This window comes from Lactuca saligna, chromosome 1 (genome assembly GCF_052625555.1).
Source record: "Lactuca saligna cultivar CGN05327 chromosome 1, ASM5262555v1, whole genome shotgun sequence".
NCBI lineage: Eukaryota > Viridiplantae > Streptophyta > Magnoliopsida > Asterales > Asteraceae > Lactuca > Lactuca saligna.
The window spans coordinates 4,656,554-4,678,238 of record NC_136417.1 but is presented as its reverse complement, the minus strand read 5'-3'; the positions used below and the strand labels follow the sequence as shown (position 1 = coordinate 4,678,238).

The 21,685-nt window shown below is 33.1% G+C and overlaps 1 protein-coding gene across 1 annotated transcript in view; it reads right to left on the bottom strand.

Moving 5' to 3' along the window:
* The window catches only part of LOC145034261 (uncharacterized), a 71,044-nt gene extending 54,284 nt beyond the window's left edge, over positions 1-16,760 (bottom strand). Inside the window, exons 1-7 of the mRNA XM_078982667.1 lie at positions 16,523-16,760; positions 13,136-13,287; positions 9,358-9,602; positions 9,023-9,151; positions 7,971-8,915; positions 7,223-7,340; positions 3,606-3,614 (exon numbers count right to left, since the gene is read on the bottom strand). Of these exons, the coding sequence (XP_078838793.1) occupies positions 3,606-3,614; positions 7,223-7,340; positions 7,971-8,915; positions 9,023-9,151; positions 9,358-9,602; positions 13,136-13,287; positions 16,523-16,621 (1,697 nt within the window). The 5' untranslated portion in view covers positions 16,622-16,760. The remainder of the gene's footprint in view (positions 1-3,605; positions 3,615-7,222; positions 7,341-7,970; positions 8,916-9,022; positions 9,152-9,357; positions 9,603-13,135; positions 13,288-16,522) is intronic.
* Positions 16,761-21,685: the final 4,925 nt, after the last annotated feature.

The following is a 21,685-nucleotide window of genomic DNA, read 5'->3' as shown; positions in this document are numbered from 1 at the left end:
GGTGGTTTTTCGCTGGGGATTTGAGCAGCAGGCAGCCTTTGAGCCGCTCAGGCAGCGGTTGTACAAGGCATCGATTCTCACTCTACCAGAGGGTGAAGATGACTTTGTAGTTTACGGTGATGCTTCAGTCACAAGCATGGGAGAAGTGTTGATGCAACGAGGTCATGTGATAGCTTATGCTTCGATAAAGCTAAAGCTTCACGAGCTTAACTATCCGACCCACGATTTGGAGCTGGGGGTTGTGGTGTTCGCCCTCAAGATTTGATGCTATTACCTCTACGAGGTCCGTTGTACCATTTACACGGATCACAAGAGTTTGAGGTACCTAATGGATCAGCCAAATCTGAACATAAGGCAGCGTTGGTGGTTAGATGTGGTGAATGATTATGATTGTGAGATCCTTTACCACCCAGGCAAGGCAACTTCGTGGCCGATGCCCTGAGCCGCAAGATAGTAGAAGCCCTAATCCGAGACATCTGCATGAGGATATCAATGATCAACCCATTGCTAGTACAGATCTGAGAGGTACCGGTTGAAGGACTAAAGGAAGAGCACCGCAAGTGCGAGTGGATCATAGGCCAGGTGGCCTCCTTTAATTACGACAAACGTGGATTGTTGACCCTGCATGGGAGGGTCTGGGTACTGTAATGGGCTGAAGTACGGTATATATTGAAGGATGAGGCCCACAAGTCTAGGTTCTCCATCCATCCTAGGGCGACGAAGATGTAAAAAGATCTTCGACCCGATTACTGGTGGTCCTGCATGAAGCGGGATATAGCTTGGCACGTGGAGAGATGCCTGACCTGTAGGAAGGTCCAGGCAAAGCACTAGAGGCCTCACGGAAAGATTCAGCTGTTAGAAATCCCCGTGTGGAAGTGGGAGGACATTACTATAGATTTTATCACTAAGCTCCCTAGGACCACATGTGGGTTGATTCGATATGGTTCATCATGGATCGATTGACCAATAGCGCTCAGTTTATCCCGATCCAGGAGAGGATATCGACTAGGAATGGCTGGCTGAGAACTATGTGTGATATGTAGTGGCACGTCATGGAGTACCTATCTTAGTGGTGTCAGACCGAGATGTCCGTTTTACTTCCAGATTTTGGAAGCGGTTTCACGATAAGGTGGGTACTTGTCTCCATTTCAGCACCGATTTCCACCCCCAGGAAGAAGGACAGAGCGAGAGGATGATTCAGACTCTTGTGGACATGCTTCGTGTATGTGTTTTGGATTTCGGTGGCAGTTGGGATATGTATCTTCTGTTAGCAGAATTTTCATATAACAATAGTTACCACGCCAGTCTAGACTGGCCTCCCTTCGAGATGCTCTATGGGAGGGAGTGTAGGACCCCAATCTTTTGGGGTGAGGTCGATCAGAGGGTCATGGGGAGTACAGAGGTAGTACTCAAGAAAACAGAGCGGATCTAGCAGTTCCGGAGCAGGATCCAGACTACTCAGAGTTGACAAAAGAGTTACACCAACAAGTGGCATTCAGACTTAGAGTTTTATGAGGATGACATGGTCCTCCTGAAGGTGTCACCCTGGAAGGGTGTCATCTGGTTCCGGAAATGGAGCAAGTTGGGCCCCATGTATATCATCCCCTTCACAGTCATAAACCGGGTGGGCAAGGTAGCGTACCGACTGAATCATCCCGCCGAGCTCAGCCAAATCTACAACACTTTCCATGTTTCCCAGCTATGAAAGTTCTTGGTGGATAAAACGGTGGTTGTACCCTTAGAGGATATTCAGGTTGATGACAGCCTGAATTACATTGAGAAACCGGGGGTGATTCTGGATCGCAAGACGAAGGAGCTGAGAAACAAGAGGGTCGAGCTAGTGAAGGTGCAGTGGCAGCATTGCAAGGGCTTAGAGTGGACTTGGGAGCCCGAGGAAAAAATGAGGGAGCACTACCCAGAGTTGTTTTCAGACATAGTAGACTTCGAGGATGAAGTCTAAGACAAGTGGGGGAGAATTGTAACGTCTCGTTCCTGTTACACATTTAATTCATTTAAGTATTCATTTTGTATGAGCTACTCGACGAGTTGGTACCCTAACTCATTGAGTAGATGTCAGTTTGGATGTGGGGTTTAAGTGAACTACTCGACGATTCAAGAGCCTGGCCTCCATCACCTTCACACCCTATTTAAGCATCATAATTGGCCTCCACCCTAGCCTCCATCACCTTCACAACCTACTCTCGAAACCCTAACCAACCTTTGAGTGTTATTGAGCTTTTTCTTGCCATTTGTGTGATTTGAAGCTAGAAGAAGGACAAAAACCCTTGGTGATTTAAGAAGAGGTTGTAGATCCAGAACTTGTGTTACATTTCAGACCCTTTGGAGGTATAAATCTTATACCTTGGCTTCTTTTCACTTAGATCTTCTTCTAGGCTTGCATGTTGTTGCTTTTGGACCATTTCCAATGTCATTTCCAAGATTTCAACTTTTGGTGATGTAAGGACTTCATTCTTGAGCTCTAGAAGCTCAAAGTTGCCACCTTTATTCAATCATGGCCCTATTCCATGTTATAAACCACCATTTTTTCTTGGTGTTGGTGTTTTAGCTTCATAAAACCATGCATGCACGTAAAGTTAGCAACTTTACGTGTAATGCTAGCCTAAGAAGTCTAGATATGTGAGTTGGAAGCGTTGGAAATGATTAAAGTCGACTGTATGGATTTATCATATGGGGGACTGGACGAGTTGTTGATGCGACTCGACGAGTCGAGTCGCAGTTCCCTAACCTTTACTGATTTTAAGTGAACCCGTTGAGTTTAGGAAGTGATTCAGCTAGATGGATGTGATTAAGGCTAGGAAACTGAAGATATCGGTGAGTCTGTGAAGGGACTCGACGAGTTGACTCGTTGTATCCTAATTATGTTCAAGATAGAACTCGACGAGTCTATGAAGGGACTCGACGAGTTGACTCAGTTTATCACGAGACAGTATATCATAGAACTCGAAGGATAACTCGACGAGTCGGGTTGACTTGGAGTTGACCTTGACTTTGACTTTGACTAAGGGTAAAATGGTCATTTTACCCTAAGAAGGATTTTTAGATCTTGACTAAGTATTATTGTGTTATTGATAACCAGGGAGTCGTTGGAGCATCTACCAGTGTTGTAAAACTCGCCGAGTTGGTTGATTACTGCTCCGAGTACTCGATACTCGGCCCCTTACCGAGGTGAGTTACATAATCTTGAGTACTCCCTGATCGGCCACTTACTGAACTGAGCAATGTTGTAAAACTCGATCAACTCGGTGATTATATGTATAATATACTTAATGATTTATTATTTAACACACACACACATACATGTGATTATTACTATATATATATATATATATATATATATATATATATATATATATATATATATATATATATTAAATTTTCAATAATTACTCATGAAGTGAGTCCATTATGTGTTTTTCAGTTTTTGTGTATTCCGATTTATCTAATTTTGTTATATATTTCAATCAACTTGTAGTTTTAACTTATGATTTTGACATATATAATTTTCATAAAAATATTTCTTTATGAATTACTGAATCCGAGTACTCCCCGAGTACCCCCGAGTACTCGCTACTCGGTAGTCGGACGAACAGGTACTGAGTAACGAGTTCTACAGCCTTGGCAGCTAGCAGATATTCCTCACCGTGAGATTTTGCAAACAGCTTTGGGAGGTGAGGTTCTCCTGTAGGAACGGTTCTAAGGAACCAAGGCCAACCTGTTTAGATAGTAGTAGTTTCGGACTATGGTTCGATGACAGGCGAGGCTTGATGTAGATTTCTATGCTTTTTTTGGATCTCGATCAGATTCCAGGGTGGTCCCGAGGAATGCTTGTATGCTTGTATGCTTGATTTCTTTATGATTCTTGTATGTGTTTGTTATGTGTTACTTGTTTTGGACTTAGGTCCGATGCCGGGGCGGTTCCCGAGGAATGTTGGTATGCTTCCGGATTTCGGTCTGATGCTGAGCTGGGCCCGAGAAATGTTTACATGCTAGTATATGTGTTTATGTTATATGTTAGTTGATATATTCATATGTATGCCGAGATCTACTCGATGTCGGGCGGGGACCGATACGGAATATGGCCTGATACCAGGCGGGGCCCGTTGCCGGAAAAGCCAATGTCGAGCTATACTCGATGTAGCAGGGTTGGGGCCCAATATATGATTATATGTTATATGTATGGTATGTGGTAGTTTGGGGGGAGCTTACTAAGCTTAGTTCTTACGATTTTCAGTTTTGGTTTCAGGTACTTCCACTAACAAGGGGAAGGGCTTAGGATGATCGCATGACATGCACCACAGTTTAGCCTGGGATGTTTTAGACTCTAATATTTTTACATGATCTTGATTGTGTACTTGATATGATATTTTTAGATACACGATTTATAATTTTTCTATATGATGACGGTTTAATTATAGTTTTCTTAAATGATTTAAAAAAAAATTGGACTGTCTTTTTGGAGTGTTTCAATAATCTTATAAGTTATACCAACAACTTACAACAATATAAGCAAAGTAGAAACAACATACATCCTACACATATTATATATTATAACCTTCTACTTTTTTTTTTAATTTTTAAAATTTTTTCCATTATAGCATTGTACTATAACTAAACTTAGGAAAATATAACCAAAGTACAAAATCTATTGCCAAATAGATGTAAACATATATGCTACACATATTACATATAACACATTATAACATTGTACTTTTTTCCATTATAACGTTGTACTTTCATAAACTAACATTTACCAACATATCAAACTATAACCAAACTAAAAATATTACTCTACAAGATATAAGAGTATTAGCATTGTACATGCTACCCGTATTATATATTACACATTAGAGCGTTTTGCTTTTTTTTTTTTTTTTTCAATTATAGCATCGTACTTTCGTAAACTAACAATTACCAAACTACAAAATACCAATATATCAAACAATAACCAAGATAACAATTACTAACATATATACTATTACTAAAATAACAATTACCAACATTTGAAAGTATTACTAAACTAACAATTACCAACATTTGTAACAATTACCAACATTGGAAACAATTACCAAAAATTAAATAGTCTTGTTACTTGTTATTGTGGCAGAGGTCGCGTCAGTGGTTGGAATTCAAATAAAGTTTCTATTACCAATCAATACATACATACATATACATACAAATATACATTACATATACATTTAAATACACTTTCTATTATAGCACTGTACTTTTAAAATAAGCCCTTAAAAGTTAAATGATGTTCCAATCAATACATACATACATATACATACAAGTACATACACACAAATACACTTTCCATTATATAATCCAACTTTGTTTTTTTTCATTTTTTCATTATTGCATTGTAGTTTGTAAAATGCTTACAAATACACAAATTACATACATAATTTTCTATACATACAAATACACATATACAAAAATAATACACATGCAAACACACACACACACACATATATATATATATATATATATATATACACACACACATCATACACATACAAATAAACATGTATGATACACATACAAATACATAAAATCACATATACATACATCATACACATCCAAAATACAAATATAATGACATAGCCACATATAAATACACTTCTATTTACACAAAATCAACATATTATTTTAAAAAAATAGAAAAAAGAAAACTTGTAGTGTGGTGACAGTGAAGGTAGATTCCAATAGGAACAATGGCGATGACGGTCAAATGCTGGTGGGGATCGACGACAACACTTCTACCTTGGTGGGGGTCTTAAATTTTCAGAAAAATTCTCGAAAATCCTTCAATAAATAGGTAAATTCAATGGGGGAGAGGAGAAAACAAAAAAGAAAAAGAGAAAAAAATATAGTCTCACCTGTGACATCGCCGTTGAAACCTTTAAGGTAGTCAGTGATGAGCTTTGTTGCTGGAGTGGTGGACGAGGACATGGCTTTGAACAAAGAAAGTCGAGATTTTGCTGAGGAAGAAGGGGAAAATCGAGTGAGGAAGAAGATACAACGAAAAGGGAAAGAACGAGGGAAGAGGGGTATTATCTGCGATGGGTATTGGCGGTGACGAATGCCACTTTAGCGGTGATACTTGTGGATGGAATCTTTGGTGATGTTTTTTTCGAGTATTAGCAGCCACAATGTCGCCGGTAATGCGTCACTGCTAAAAGTTGTGTACGATGTGGATTTCTAGTCGTTGGATTAGACACTAAATCAATGGTTATGATTTCACCACAGTGTGTGACACAGATCGACATCGAAGAGGCTTTAGTGGCGATACATACCTTTAGCGGCGACATACGATACGGAAGTTTTTTGTCACCGATAAATGTATGTGTCGCCACTAAAAGCATCGCTGATAAAGCTTACTATTCTTGTAGTGTATCCTTTTGTACCCTCAAAACATTTAACATTCATGAAAATTAAAAAAATCTTGCAATTTATAACCAAAACCTTATATTATATCACGAGATTTTGATAATAAATAAAATTAAATCTTAATTGTTTATTTTTTTCAATCTTATAGTCAAAATTTGTTCTAGAGGTTCTTACAAATAATTGAATTGCTACATGATCCTAGTATATATATATATATATATATATATATATATATATATATATATATATATATATATATATATATATATATATATATATAATTGTGTATAATGATTTTGAGAACAAATTAAATTGATCATATAGGAAAAAGCTATATGTTCATATATAAGAAATCAAATATTTTGGAGATCATTAGGTATTTGATTTTTATTTTATAAATAAGTAACAAATGCAAAAAAATAACAAATCTTTTAAAGCAAAGAAAAACCTGCAAATTATATGTATTTCATAGAATTTAAAAGATACAATACATCTTCCATCTTGGAGCTATTACTAACAATGGCTAGATGGTATGCCTATGTTATTAAACTAGCTATCTTCTTTTCTTTCGCACACAATAAATCCACTAACAATTTTTGTTTTTACAAACTTGAACTCAGAACATAGTCATAAAGTTCGTTTAGTTTGTATACCATTGGAACAAAGGCTTCTATCGGTTATTATTCTATCTTCTACATATACACACTGAAACAATAATTGAAGTCAACATGAAAATGTATAACTAAAATGAAAAGGAGAAAAAGAAAACTTATTCATATTAATATATATGATGTTTTAAGTGCAGGGTGGCCTATTTGGAGGCGGTGGCAACATCGATTCCCCAGCCCTACTACCATTCTTTGTAATGAACACCGCCTCCATTCCCCAACTTATATGACGCTCGAGATGACAATGCATTAACCATACTCCTGTAAGAAAAAAAAATGATTAATTAGACTAAAGGCAACGATAACTCTTTGAACTCTATAAAGTTATATATCACATTATTATTCTCTTTTTCATACAACTCTACAGGAGTTCAATATAACATTTTTTTTAAACTAAAAAAAGTTTTTATCCATTTAAAAGTTTATTAGTTATTGGACTTTATAATTGAATGCCACTATGCATGAAAGCTCACACTATGGTTGAGTTTAGTCTATTAAATTAAATGAAAACCAAACATTTTGTCATTTCACCCGATTCAACTATTTTATTTTAAACATGGAATTTTGAATTGAATACGGTGATTTTTAACATCTATATATCCATAATATCTATTTATAATCATTTCCGTTTAAAATATAATTTTTTTTTTCTGTTTTTTTGAAGAATGATGCATGCATGGCTAAATTTATAACTGATGATTCACTGGTTTAAAATGATCTGTTAACTCGTTACCTTCATAAAGAATATAAACATAAATAATGTATCCAAAAAAATGCTAATGTGTACTTGATGACTAATTTAATATTATAATTTTTTGACGAAATGAAGTAGTTATCATTATATGATCAATGTTCATGCTTCAAATATACTATTTCCGAAAATAATCTCACCAGGGTTATCAGCCTTGAATCTAATTGCAGTCCAACCATTTTTAGGAACTGCAATGGTTTGTTGAAGAGGAGGATCAACAAGATTATAACTCAAGGTATCCTTACTCCTATTAAAGTTGCCAAATCCCCATCCAACAACGTAAAAACTATGTCCATGCAAATGCATTGGATGATCAATTCCTCCAACCAAGTTTGTTCCTTGAAACACTAATTCTACTGTGTCGTTGTACTCGAGTACTTTCACCTCTGTAGCATTCAACGGAGTCTCCAACGAATTATTTAAATTATTCGCGGTGAAGTTAAAAAACAAAGGTGGGAAATTTGGGAAGTCGTCTCCGTAAACACCAGTGATTCGTCCATAGTAAGCATCAAGTATAGAAATATTTGGTGAATGAAACGTTATGTTGTTTACACTTGCTGCAAACCTCAAACCCCTAGGTCCTAAACAGGTGTTATCAGCACATGGCACTGTGTTCAACGAGATGGTGAACAAGAAGTTATGTGTGATCTTCAATGGAACATCAATAGGATGAGCACGACTAGCTAAACTCCTAAGGCTACCAGTGAAGTTAACAGATGCACTGGTACTATTAACCTTAGGAAGATGGGGAAAAATTGGTTTCCTTGAAGATTTTTTGTAGCCTTTGTACTCGATAATGGCTGTGGTGGTGGTGTTATCGAAACTAATCGCTGGTTGGCTATTATAGGGTTTAGCCGCAATGTAATATTGACCTATTGGTTGGTTGGCTGTGAATAAGAGATCAATGGTTTGTCCAGGAGAGATGGTCACGTAGTCGCTTTTTAGTGGTTTGGTGTATGCACCATCGGTTCCTACAACAGTAACTTCATGGTCACCAATCGCCCAAAACATAAAGAGATTCATAGCAGCATTGACCATTCGGAGCATATATGTCTTTCCTTGTTCAACAATGAACTTTGTTGTTTCTGAAAACATAGATAACAAAAAGAAAATTGTTTATATGCATTTAAACACAAAAGGCGATCAGCTTGATGAAAACATTAATGATACCACGAAAGAAATGAAAACCAACCTGCACTAGAGCAAGGGTAAAGATCACCGGGTTGTCCGTTGATAGTTAAAGCATCAGATGAGTTAGGGTCCCCTCCAGTTCTCATGAAGTCTAGTAACACAGCCTCAACGTCTGACCGAAACCATTCACCTATATATATATATATATATATATATATATATATATATATATATATATATATATATATATATATATATATATATATATATATATATTCAATATCATTACAGGTAGCCTTACATTCGTTTTTCTATCATTTTTTAGTTTATAATTAAACAAGACTCGCACATTTAAATCCATAAGCCAAAAGATTAATATTAAGATGAGAGAAAAACCTAGGATGATGGGAAACTCGGCATAGGGTTTATGGAAAGGGTAAGGTCTTCCTATCTTTGGCCATACAACAATTAGGCCATGGACGGTAGCTCGAGACCAGTCGCTGTGGGCATGCCACCATAATGTGCCTTCTTCATCAGAAAGAACGATTTTCTGGCTAAAATTTGCTCCTGGTTGAATCGGACATTGTGTGATGAATTCAGGTCCATCCGACCATGGATATCTTGGTTGCTTCACTCCATGCCTACAATTACAACTTTGTTAATCACTCCGGTATTTGGTAATAACTCATTCTACTATGTTAAAAAACAACATATAATTAACTAAAAAGATGATAAGCTACCCGCTACCAAAATGTCAAGACAACCACAATTTTTTTTACAAAAAAAGTTAAACAATACTCAAGTAACAAATAACCTTAAATTTATCATGTTTCAATCAACAATTTGACTTAAATTTATTACATATATGGATAAGTATAAAACAAAAGTTGTTAGAGTTATTTTTAAGACGATTTTAAAAATAGCTCCAATAACTCTTGTTTTATAGTTATAGATATATGTAATAGATTTAAGGTAAACCCTTGATTGAAACATGATATATTGTCAATCAATTACATCTTTTTTATGATATTATAGATTTGTAAGTATGATTTTAGTTAAGACTATGACAACCATATAGAATATAAAATTGTAATGCTCGTGAATTTGGATTAGATGTTTTGAACTTTAAATATGTTATAAGAGACTTATTTATATTTAAATTAAATATAGGGATTTAATTAATATTAAGAAAAGAATGTTTTACATTTAATTAGATGGATGTTAAATGTTGGAAAACTAAATTGTGAATGGAACTCATTAAAATAATAGTAAATTACATGAATAGTCCATATGGTTTTATTTTTATAACTTGCAAAATCTTTAGTGTTTGTTTTTGTTACGCAACTGGTTTCTATTATTGGTTTTTGTTACGCGTTTTTCAATGTCTTATCTAAAAAAATGATTATTTAAATATGAAAAATTATGGGGTAGGTGGGGTTGAATGTGTATTTATTAAAATAAATTAAAAAATCAAGGACAAAATAGTTTTTTAGATAAGACAGTGATTAAGCACGTAAAAAAAACATTAGAGATCTTCTGGGTTAAAAAAAATAAGTTAGTGACAAAACGTGTAAATTACCCTAAACCATAGGACCATTCATGTAATTTACTCTTAAAATAATACTAATATATATTTGCATACTTGATGGATGAGTTACTACAAAAACGATTATTTAAATAGGAAAAATGATGGAGGTAGATAAGCTTAGGTGAAGGAGGTGGGGTTGATGGTGTATTTATTAAAATAAATTAAAAAAAATTAAGGACAAAATAGTTTTTTTTTTTTTTTTTTTTTTTTTTTTTTTTTTTTTTTTTTTTAAGATAGAAACCAAACGCATAACAAAAACAAACATTAAAGATCTTCCGAGTTAAAAAAATAAGTTGGTGACCAAACATCCAAATCACTCTAAACCATAAGAACTATTCATGTAATTTACTCTTAAAATAATACAAATATATATTTGCATGCTTGATGGATGAGTTACTACAAAAGAAAAGAAAATAAGATACAAGGTTTTTTTAGAAAAAAGATAAATATTCTATGGGCACTTAGTGTAACTAGACAAGCAAATTAGGAATCACATATCAACTATTTACAAAAGACCCGCATGATAAGAAATGATACTTTTTTAAGAATATATGTGATATTTTAAGAATATAGATTAATTTGCCGGTTAAAATTAAATATCCTACTATTCATCTTCTTCCCATTTTCAAATTACGACAAGTATAATAAAATATATTAATTTTTATTAAATATGATAAATATTACGATATTAAATGTGTAAGAAGGGTATTAAATGTGTAAGAAGATGATATGAAAAATAAATATGAGAATATTTGATTTCTCAAGTAAAAAGGTTTTTGCGGGGTATAAGGCTCGAATACATAACATAAAAAATTCAATTCGTCTTCCTTATCATCTATACTACTATACTAGCAAACATTTATTTTAAGTTATATATATATATATATATATATATATATATATATATATATATATATATATATATATATATATATATATATATATATATATATATATATATATATATATATATAATTTGGTTAAAAATCGAGGCCCTATATTTTTTGGGCCCCTGTGCAATTGCACCTCAACCATCTATTCTCGGCCGTCCATGTTAAGATGGATGTATGCATGGAGTAATTTTTTTGTACAAATGGTAAATATATAAAACTATAAAAGATTAGAAATAAATTTAATCTGCAAGCCATCACAAAACAGATAAAAATTAATAAATTGATCAATATTGATATCTATTGGCTAATAATGAGTTTTTATTTTATTTTATTTATTTAGAAAAATATTCATTCAATTTCTAATGAGACGTGTTACACGCCTACACTTTCCATTTTCAAAGTAGTAACCAATCAAGGGATGGCGAAAAGTCCAGAAAGTAATGGCATAAGTACCTTTCTTACTATCAATATCACTCCGTCATATATATTCCAAAAAAAAAATAACTTAATTAATATTTTATTTTATTTTTAATTGTACATGTTATGTTATATTCAAATAGAGATACACATGATGTATTAGTTATGCATTATCGAAATTGATCTTTTCTTCAAAGATATTAATCTAAAAAAAAAAAAGATTTCGTCGATATATATATATATATATATATATATATATATATATATATATATATATATATATATATATATATATATATATATATATATATATATATATATATATGAGTAGGATCAAATGAGAACACTAAAAAGGTTGAGAACGCGAGAACAAAGTATATTCATTTGCAATTCTGTGTATTCATTTGTGGAGAAATGATAAGTTTTTACTACTTTAATTTCAATTGAAGAGAAAAAGCATGTTCATGTTGATTGTCGTAAAAATTCATCATTTCTCCACAAATGAATACATAGAATCACAAATGAATATATTTGTTCTCGCGTTCTCAAACTTTTAGGTGTTCATATATATATATATATATATATATATATATATATATATATATATATATATATATATATATATATATATATATATATATATATATATATATATATATATATATATATATATATATATATATATATATATATATATATATATATATATATTAGTTATGACTTAATTGAGAAAGACATCAATGACAAAGTTGGAAAGCTCCTATGACGGTAGATGCAACTACATAGTCGGCCCTCCCAAAAATGTCTTGGGATGTCTAGCAGCAAGCAACCCACACAAGTGGATATGGCTGATATTTATCGTCGCCAATTAGTTTGACTTCAGATTAATTTGATTTTTCACGCTATCGCTTTTCACATAGGATTTAACATATATATATATATATATATATATATATATATATATATATATATATATATATATATATATATATATATATATATATATATATATATATATATATATATATATATATTGTCAATTTTCTTAAAACTAAGAATGTAATTTTAGTTCATTTGGTTCGTATGTTATACATGATATATTTTAGGTAATAGGTACAACTTATTATTTGTTTAATTAACTAAATATGTCCGACATATATAGACCTTTAATTTGTTATTAATATGAGCAGGCAAATCGTTTCTTGCGTCTTTTACAAATTAAGCAGTAGTACTTTCTCTGCAGAAATGAGAAAGAGAAGAAGTGAAATATATGTACCAATGAATGGTGATGCCAAGGTTGCCTCTGTTGTAAACATTAACAACCACGGTGTCTCCTCTACGAGCATAAATAGTCGGACCAGGGAATTCTCCATTAACAGTTAAGATCGTCTTGTTCTTGCATAGCCTTGTGAAATTAGCTTCTTTAACCTGCAATGCAACCCAAGATTTAGATAACGTAGATATCCACGTAGACAGTAGAAACCTAACCGGAACATTCAAAATAACTCCCAACCCTAGTTACGAGATCAATCTTAAAAGCTTTTCTTTATTTAATTCAGATATCAACCTATACCTAAAAGGGAAATTCTTTCATATAGAACCTAGTTATGTGAGATCCACCTATATGCTTTTCTGTGGAAACATCTGGGCTCTTCTCTATATTGGGGCAAACACTAAATATTCCACAGATCTCTTTTCAAGACTTCACTAAAAAACAAGGCCTCTTCATTATATTTGTTGACTTTATCCATCACTCAAATACTCTTCGGTAAGATTTCAAGTTCCTATATCACCTTTTATTAGTATATACCTTTAATTAATGGTGAGACTATTAGATAATATAATATTTCATCAATAAATAGGAAGGTTAAACCCCATATAAATAAAGATATATAAAAAAACTTAATTTAAACCCTAAAAAGTTTGGACCTAAATCCTAATCACTGACATCCTGCCATAGTTTGATAGGGAGGAAACGATTAAACTGGAAAAACAAAAACATAAAACATCACATAAATGAAGATTGTAGCAGCAACGCTGGTAGACCTTTAACAATGCCGGCTAACAACAACTGCTCGTTGAAGAATGAGACAGAAGAAGTGACGACCATCATCAGTTCCTTTGTATAATAAGAGAGGATCGGTGGCGGCGACAATCATGCACCTGGCTGCTGCAGAGGAGTCAGGAGAAAAGCAGCGAGAAAGAAAGAGGCTAGGGCTCAAGTTGCGCAAGATGGAGCCAATTCCAGCGAGATCGGCGATTACAATGTTTATAGAGAAAGACTGCAGATCAGAGGCTGCACAAATGAGAAGTGCCATACGAGGGAGGCAACAACAACATCAAAGGGGGCTAAATCAGAAAGGAGATATGAAGAAGTGGTCAGTCGAGGAGGAGACAAAAGTAGACGAGGCAGTAGAAGAATTCGGTGAAAGAGCTCTGGCTTGATGTCAGCGGCAGTTTTATTATTTAGGAGAGAAAAAAAATTATTGAGCATAATGAAAACACCTCCGACGACTATGAGAGAATGTCGTTGGAGGTGGAAAGCGGCGGTTGTTGGTTGTGGTCAACAATAGAGTTTTTAACCTAGACCTTTGATATCATGCGGGTTGTGGTCAACAGCAAAGTTTTTAATCTAGAACTTTGATACCATGTTAGATAATAGATCATTGATAAATAGTAAGGTTAAACCTCATAGAAATAAAGATATATAAGAGATCTAATTTAAATCCTAAAATGTTTGGGCTTAAACCCTATTTATTAAGGCTGGATAGCGGTTATTTACAGAAAAGTCTCGAACTTTTTTCAAAAATTTCAATAAAATTTTAAAAGTTTTTTTTAACAGAAAGATCTCAATATTTTGAAAAAAATCATATAATTTATCATTTACTGTTCAAATATAAAAAACATTTTTTTCGTTAATTTACAAAAAAAATCAAAATATTGAGACTTTTCTGTTAAAAAAAAAACTTTTGGATTTTATTTAAACTTTTGAAAAAAATTAAAATTTTTTTTGTAGATAATCCGGCTGGAGGGAGTGACTCGCCACCCTCCCTCGCTAAGCCCTCGCCAAACACCCACTATCACACCTTGACCATGTGCAAAACACATGCGTTAAGACGGGCTCATTGTTTGCTTGGCGAGAAGAAAGAGTAAGTCTGGTGGTCCCATTTGACTATATCAGCTTCATGTACTTGTAATTTCAACTTAACAACTTGTATTTTTTTATAGTTTATCTTATATAAATAGTTAAATAAAAATTAAGAAAAAAAATATTTACCTTTTAAACACATCACTACTCTTATTGTTAAACATCACTACTCTTATTGTTAAACGTGTTTCGATTTTCGACGGCATATATCAACAGGATGGGTGATATCCATCTTAGGAAAGAATAACTTTTTCTCCATCCTTTTCAAGTTTTATCTTTAAGACCAAACAGGAAGCTCATCTAGAATCTATACTTTTCTTCATTTCTTTCGTTGTCAAATTATGATTTTGATTCGTATAAACAACGAAGCCCTATCAATATATAGTCAAACTTCCACTATACACTGTTATATATATATATATATATATATATATATATATATATATATATATATATATATATATATATATATATATATATATATATATATATATATATATATATAATCTCTTTTGACGTGTACTTTGTAAAATAACAAATTGTTGTACGTAGTAAAAAGATAACAAGATAATAAATAAATGGGCTAAGGTGATAAATTAACAACCAAATATTACATGTATAATTTGATGTTTAGGTCATTATAATTGTATTTAATGTCATTAAATTCTTTTTTGCTCTCATTGCACCATTATAATGCATTTTATCGGATAATTCTACTATTATATTGGATGATACAATGGAAGCAATATCAATGCTACTTATATATACTTAAATAAACAAATTCGTAATATAATTGCCGGTTAAAAAAAAACTTATATATACTTAAATAAACCAAATTCCATCTTATTGAATGTCACAGTGGACAACACGTAGAATTCAATACGATTTTATACACGGTTGAAATCTACCCTAGTGATATGATGAAAACCTTAAAAATAATTAATGAACTATCGAACTATCGAATACAATTTTATTTTTTTTTAAAAGGAGCAAACTACTTAAAGAGAACTTTCATCCTTTTAATCAGTGGGATCGAGCAGATATTTCTATTATTCCTACCTCAAAAGGTCGAATATGATTTTGTTGTGGGCAAAATTACACGTCTCAGTAAGACGGACATATCCATATATATAATTTTGTAAATACAATTATACTATTAGAATGATATTTTTTTTGAAAGGAAAACATATATTTAAAATATATAGTTTAAATTGTCAACAACTCTTCTAAACTGTGGTATATGTGAAATCAAATTACGTGATGATTCAAAAAAATTGTACTTAGAGTCTAGAATCTCCGACTAATTTTTTAAGGGGAAATCAATAATTAACCATAAACAATATATAAACAAAATAACACTTAAATTTAGCTTACTATTAATTTTCTAGTTTTTTTTTTTTCCTTTTTCTTGCAGAAACTAGCTAAAAAACTAAAATAACTCCATAAAAGAAATGTTTTTTGCAAAATTGAAATAAAAATTGATATCATGAAAAAAGAAATGTAAAGAATATATACCTCATAGTCATAAGTTTTTGGAACTAGCGCTGCTTGAGAGTGGATGAAACCAAGAACCACAAGAAAACCTAGAACATGAAGAGCCATAGCCTTCTTCATTTTTATGCAACTTCAAACTCTAAGGTGCTACTTAATTAGAGATTGTAGTTTCTTGAGTCTAAGGTGTGTCATTGATGTATATATAGTTGGTGTGGAGGAGGCCGGAAGTCCTCTACTTTGACTAGTAATATGTACTACTTTTATAAATCTCTTTCACATCATTAATTAAAGGCAATCTTAATACAATGTATAAAATCCTATATAAAATGTTTTTTCTATATATGCCGAACAAAATATGAGTTTCATGCAAACAGATGGGTCCTGGATCGCAACTTCTATTTATTGTGATTGGAAAATGACACAAATATCCTATAAAATTTTTAGAGTTGGTATATTCAGTCCCTAAAATTATTTTTTGACTTTATGGGGTATAAGGTAGGTTCCGATTTGATTTTTTAGTCCTTTTCAATCTTTAATACCCGGTACACCATGCGACAATGACAATTTAGACAAAAAAAACTCACATTATACCCCTATAAAACCAAAAAAAGTTTGGAGAACCTTTAAACCAAAACTCATGAAATCGACTTCAATCGACACTTTCGTCTTCAATGGGGAAACCAACTCACCGGTGGGTATTGCTTCCTAGGTGAGTTAGTTTTCTCATCGAGGATAAAAGTGGCGATTGAAATCAATTTCATGAGTTTTGGTTTAAGTGATCCCCATACTTATTTTTCTTTTATTTCTTTTTGTTTTATAGGGGGAATAATATGAGTTTTTTTTGGTCAAATGACCACTATCGTATGGTGTACCGGCTATTAAATGTTAAAAGAGACTAAAAAAAGCGGATGATAACCTACCTCATATCCTTATAGAGCCAAAAAAATAAATTTAAGGACTGAATCAATCAACCTTAGAAACTTTATAGGGCATGTAGGTTTATCCCCTTTTCAACCTGTGAACACATATGAAAGAAAGAAACAAATTGGTACAATTTTACAACTGCACACAATAGAAAAGAAGAAAATAGAAGAGATGGTAAATTTTCTATTATTATTCCCCAAATCAAAATAGACGATAAGGTGTGCTATTTATAGTTAAAAAAAAAAAGACAAAAAAAAAAAAACAAATGTTGCAAGTGCATGTGCTCCATATAAAAATGGCAACTAAGGCACATTATTCTCCTAAGACTTAGTTAACATATAACCAATTCAAAACTAAATTTAATCTGATTAAAAACATGACTCATCAACTCAACCCAAATAACCCACACATGTCAAGATTATCTAACACTCACCCCCTTTAACCTTGATAATAGTCTATACCCCTAGCACTCTTGACCAATTGCCACCTTCGGAACTTGGGAGTTTTCTTCTTTGCATTCTCTTCTTCTTCAGTCAAATTTCATCACCACTGGATTCCTCATCAGCAAAGCCATCAACTCCGCCTGATTCCGCAAAAAAAAAAAAAAAAAAAAAAAAAAAACAAAACAAAACAAACTCGACAACCTCCTTCACCAAGAATGAAAAACGAACATGAAACACCACCTGTTTCATATCGACCATTTTTCTCCCATATATTACCAACCAACACAGATTACACACGAATCTGAGTTATTTTCTAATCTTCCTCTTTTCTTCAACCTACACACATTTACTTGTAGGTGCACAAAATTATGGTTTTCTGATCACACTCTATTTCTCTTTCTCACGTTGACTTGCTTCTCCATACATATTAGTATCACCATAAATGTTTCTCATCTTCTTGGTTAAGCCAACACCTCGATTATGAACAAAATTTCCATTAACTCTCACAGATCCATTTCCAAAACTTTGTCACACATACAAGGATTTAATTACATGGATTTTTTGGTTTAAAACTCCTTCAGCACACAAACCTTTCTCTCACACAAATTAATCTTCAAAACAAAAATCAATCACACATATTTCTTAGTTGAACTCGGCTCACACAAAGGTTTGTTCATGCTCACATAGAGCTTCAACTTTCACTGAACTCAATGATTCACATAGAACCTCTTCAGATGATCCCACAATCATAGGGCTCTGATACCAAATGTCAGTTCAACCTCTCTTTAACGTGTGAACACATATGAAAGAAAGAAACAAAATGGTACACTTTTACTATTGTACACGATAGAAAAGAAGAAAATATAAGAGATGGGAAATTTTCTGTTCTTATTACCTATATCAAAATAGACTACAAGGTGTGCTATTTATAGCTAAAGAAAGAAAGAAAAAAACCAAAGGTTGCAGGTGCATGTGCTCCCTATAAAAGTGGCAACTAAGGCACATTATTCTCCTAAGACTTAGTCAACATGTGACCAATTCGAAACTAAATTGAATTTGACTAAAACTGTGACTCATCAACTCATCCCAAATAACCCACCCATGTCAAGATTAACCAACACTCACGCCCTTAATCTTGATAATAGCCTATACCCCTAGTATTATTGACCAACTGCCACCTTCGAAACTTGAGATTTTTCTTCTTTGCCTTCTATTCTTTCTTCCACCAAGTTTCATTGCCACTAGATTCCTCACCAGCAAAGCCATCGCCCTCGCCTGAATCTGAAGAAAAAAAAATTAACAACCTCCTTCATCAAGACTAAAAAACGAACATGATACACCATTGGATAAGGTGTCTAAATCCATAACTATATCTGGTATGTACTTGACCCGACCCGGCATGGTCCATTTGGGTTGCATGACATCATGCATTTTGATAGGCTAAAATGAGAGAAATAACACTTATGGTTTATTAATATATTATAAGTTCAAATATATTAATAATACTAATTAATTAGTATTGATCAAGAATTAATTTAAAATTAATTAAGTGATCAAAAGAAGACTAATTAAATACATGAGTTAATTATGAAAATCATCCATAACGTGTATAGTGGGCTTAAGGCTTCGTGGTTTCTCAAGATGGGCTAAGACCCATAGGATGCTCCATGTATGCTCCATGGGAGTTACAAACCCATAAGTCATGGAAATGAAGAGTCATGTCACATTAGGGTTTACATGGTGTAACCCTAGATGTAACACACTATATAAAGGATATGAAGCTCACCGAAATCGATCACTAGAAGCAATATAGAGGGCAAGCCGATTTCTAAGTGTGACATTCTCTCTCAAAGTTTATTCCAATTGCATTTGGTGTTGTGTGAAACATTTGAGGCATCACTCTTGGGGTGCCAGGCTCTCAAGGTTTCTAAGGAATCAAATCAGCTACAAGGTATGTAATTCTATCCATCTTTTATCTTCAAGTTCCCCATGTATGCTAGATAGGATTATGAACCTTGGAAAAAGTATTTTGCATGTATTCTTAGACAAACATAGATCCAAGGTTTTCTAGGTTTGCATGTACACTTAGGAGTGTTAGAATGCTCAAAACCCTACAGTGGTATCAGAGACTAGGCTTGTTTGTTTGATACTTGATGCAAAATAGTGAATAAAAGTCGAATTTCTTTCTATCTGCACAGGGGACTCACCGAGTCCATGGGGGGACTCGACGAGTTCAACTGATTCTTCAACCAACTCGATGAGATGGTTATTGCACTCGACGAGTTGGCATGTAGAGTGCAGATTTTTTATTTTTGCTACTGGAAAAGGACTAGAAACATTATCCTAAACTGTTTTGGTGTTTTAAAACTTGTTTTAGATGGTGTAATGGTTGTTCTAATCCATTTGCAATGGCTAATATCAAAATTACATGATTATATGTGTTCATATGTTCTTGAAATTTTAATATGACTATTCATGTTCTTATGAGTTATTGATAGATCATAGGAATTACTTGTTTAATGTTTAATTCATGATCTTTATGTGCTTTAATGGAGTCCATAACTTGTCCTCAAGTTATGGATAACCAAAAGTCACTTTATTTTATATCCATTAAAAGAACACATAAGTTACAAAAATGAAGAGTCTTCATTTTTAATAACTCATAAGTTATGAATTGAAAGGTTGTAAAGTTACAAAACTTGCCCTCAAGTTTTGGAACAAGTAAAGTCATCTAGTAAACTTTACTTCCAATCCCTAGAATTTTAAAAGTTAAAATTCAACCCTTATACTTTATAATATTATAAGTTAATAATATATATATATATATATATATATATATATATGTATGTATGTATGTATGTATGTATGTATGTATGTATAAGATCAAGTCGTTTTACCATTAGTAGGCCTCATTCACGAAGTCGGTCTATAAGGGGGTATAAGGTTGTTGCCTATAAAATGGTAGCTTAATGAGTGTCCACTCTCACCCATCGCTTCCTTGACTGGTGGAGGGCCATTAGCCGAACAGGTAGGACGATGAATTAAAATTTTCATTAAAAGTATAATGATTATTATAAAGTAACTAAATGTTTCTATTAATTCCTAATCTTAGTTACTTTAGGAAAAATGTGAATAAGGTGCTAACCCATGAAATTACACTTTGCGCTTTGATTAAGTCGTTAGTGGAGCGTGTGTGGTTAACCGGCACGCTAACTTGAACTTAACAAGGTAGACAAAGGGTGACTTAAGGTTTTTCATAGGTCGGTGGAGCGTGTATGATTAACCGGCACATCGATTAAGTGAAAAACATTAAGGGTACCAAGTAATTTGCATGGTAACTTCACACCTTGTTTTGTGATCCTCGGTATCCCAATCACAAAACATGAAGGGAACACTCGAGATTGAAACATGCAATTAAAAAGTTCAATGAATCTCAAAAGAATCTAGGAGTTTCTAAAACCAATTTAAAAACCTAATAATTTATATTTCGTTTTCATGGTGGAAATTGGTGAATCGTCATTTACCTACCTTTCAAATATATTATAACTTAGATTAAGACATCCCTCTTCTATGTTATAATATATTGTGATTGGATCCTAGCCTTAATATTATATTTGGGTGTTTTATTACGGACTATCTTTATATCTAATCTAAACTTGTTCTCTTCTTTACATGATGTCTTCCAACAATACTGCTTCTGGCTCAAACCCTACTGACTCCTTCTCTCTCATGAACCTTTATGGGAGAGTTATATTTGATGGTTCCAACTTTATGGATTGGATCCGGAACATCAGGATGGTTACACACTACGAGGACA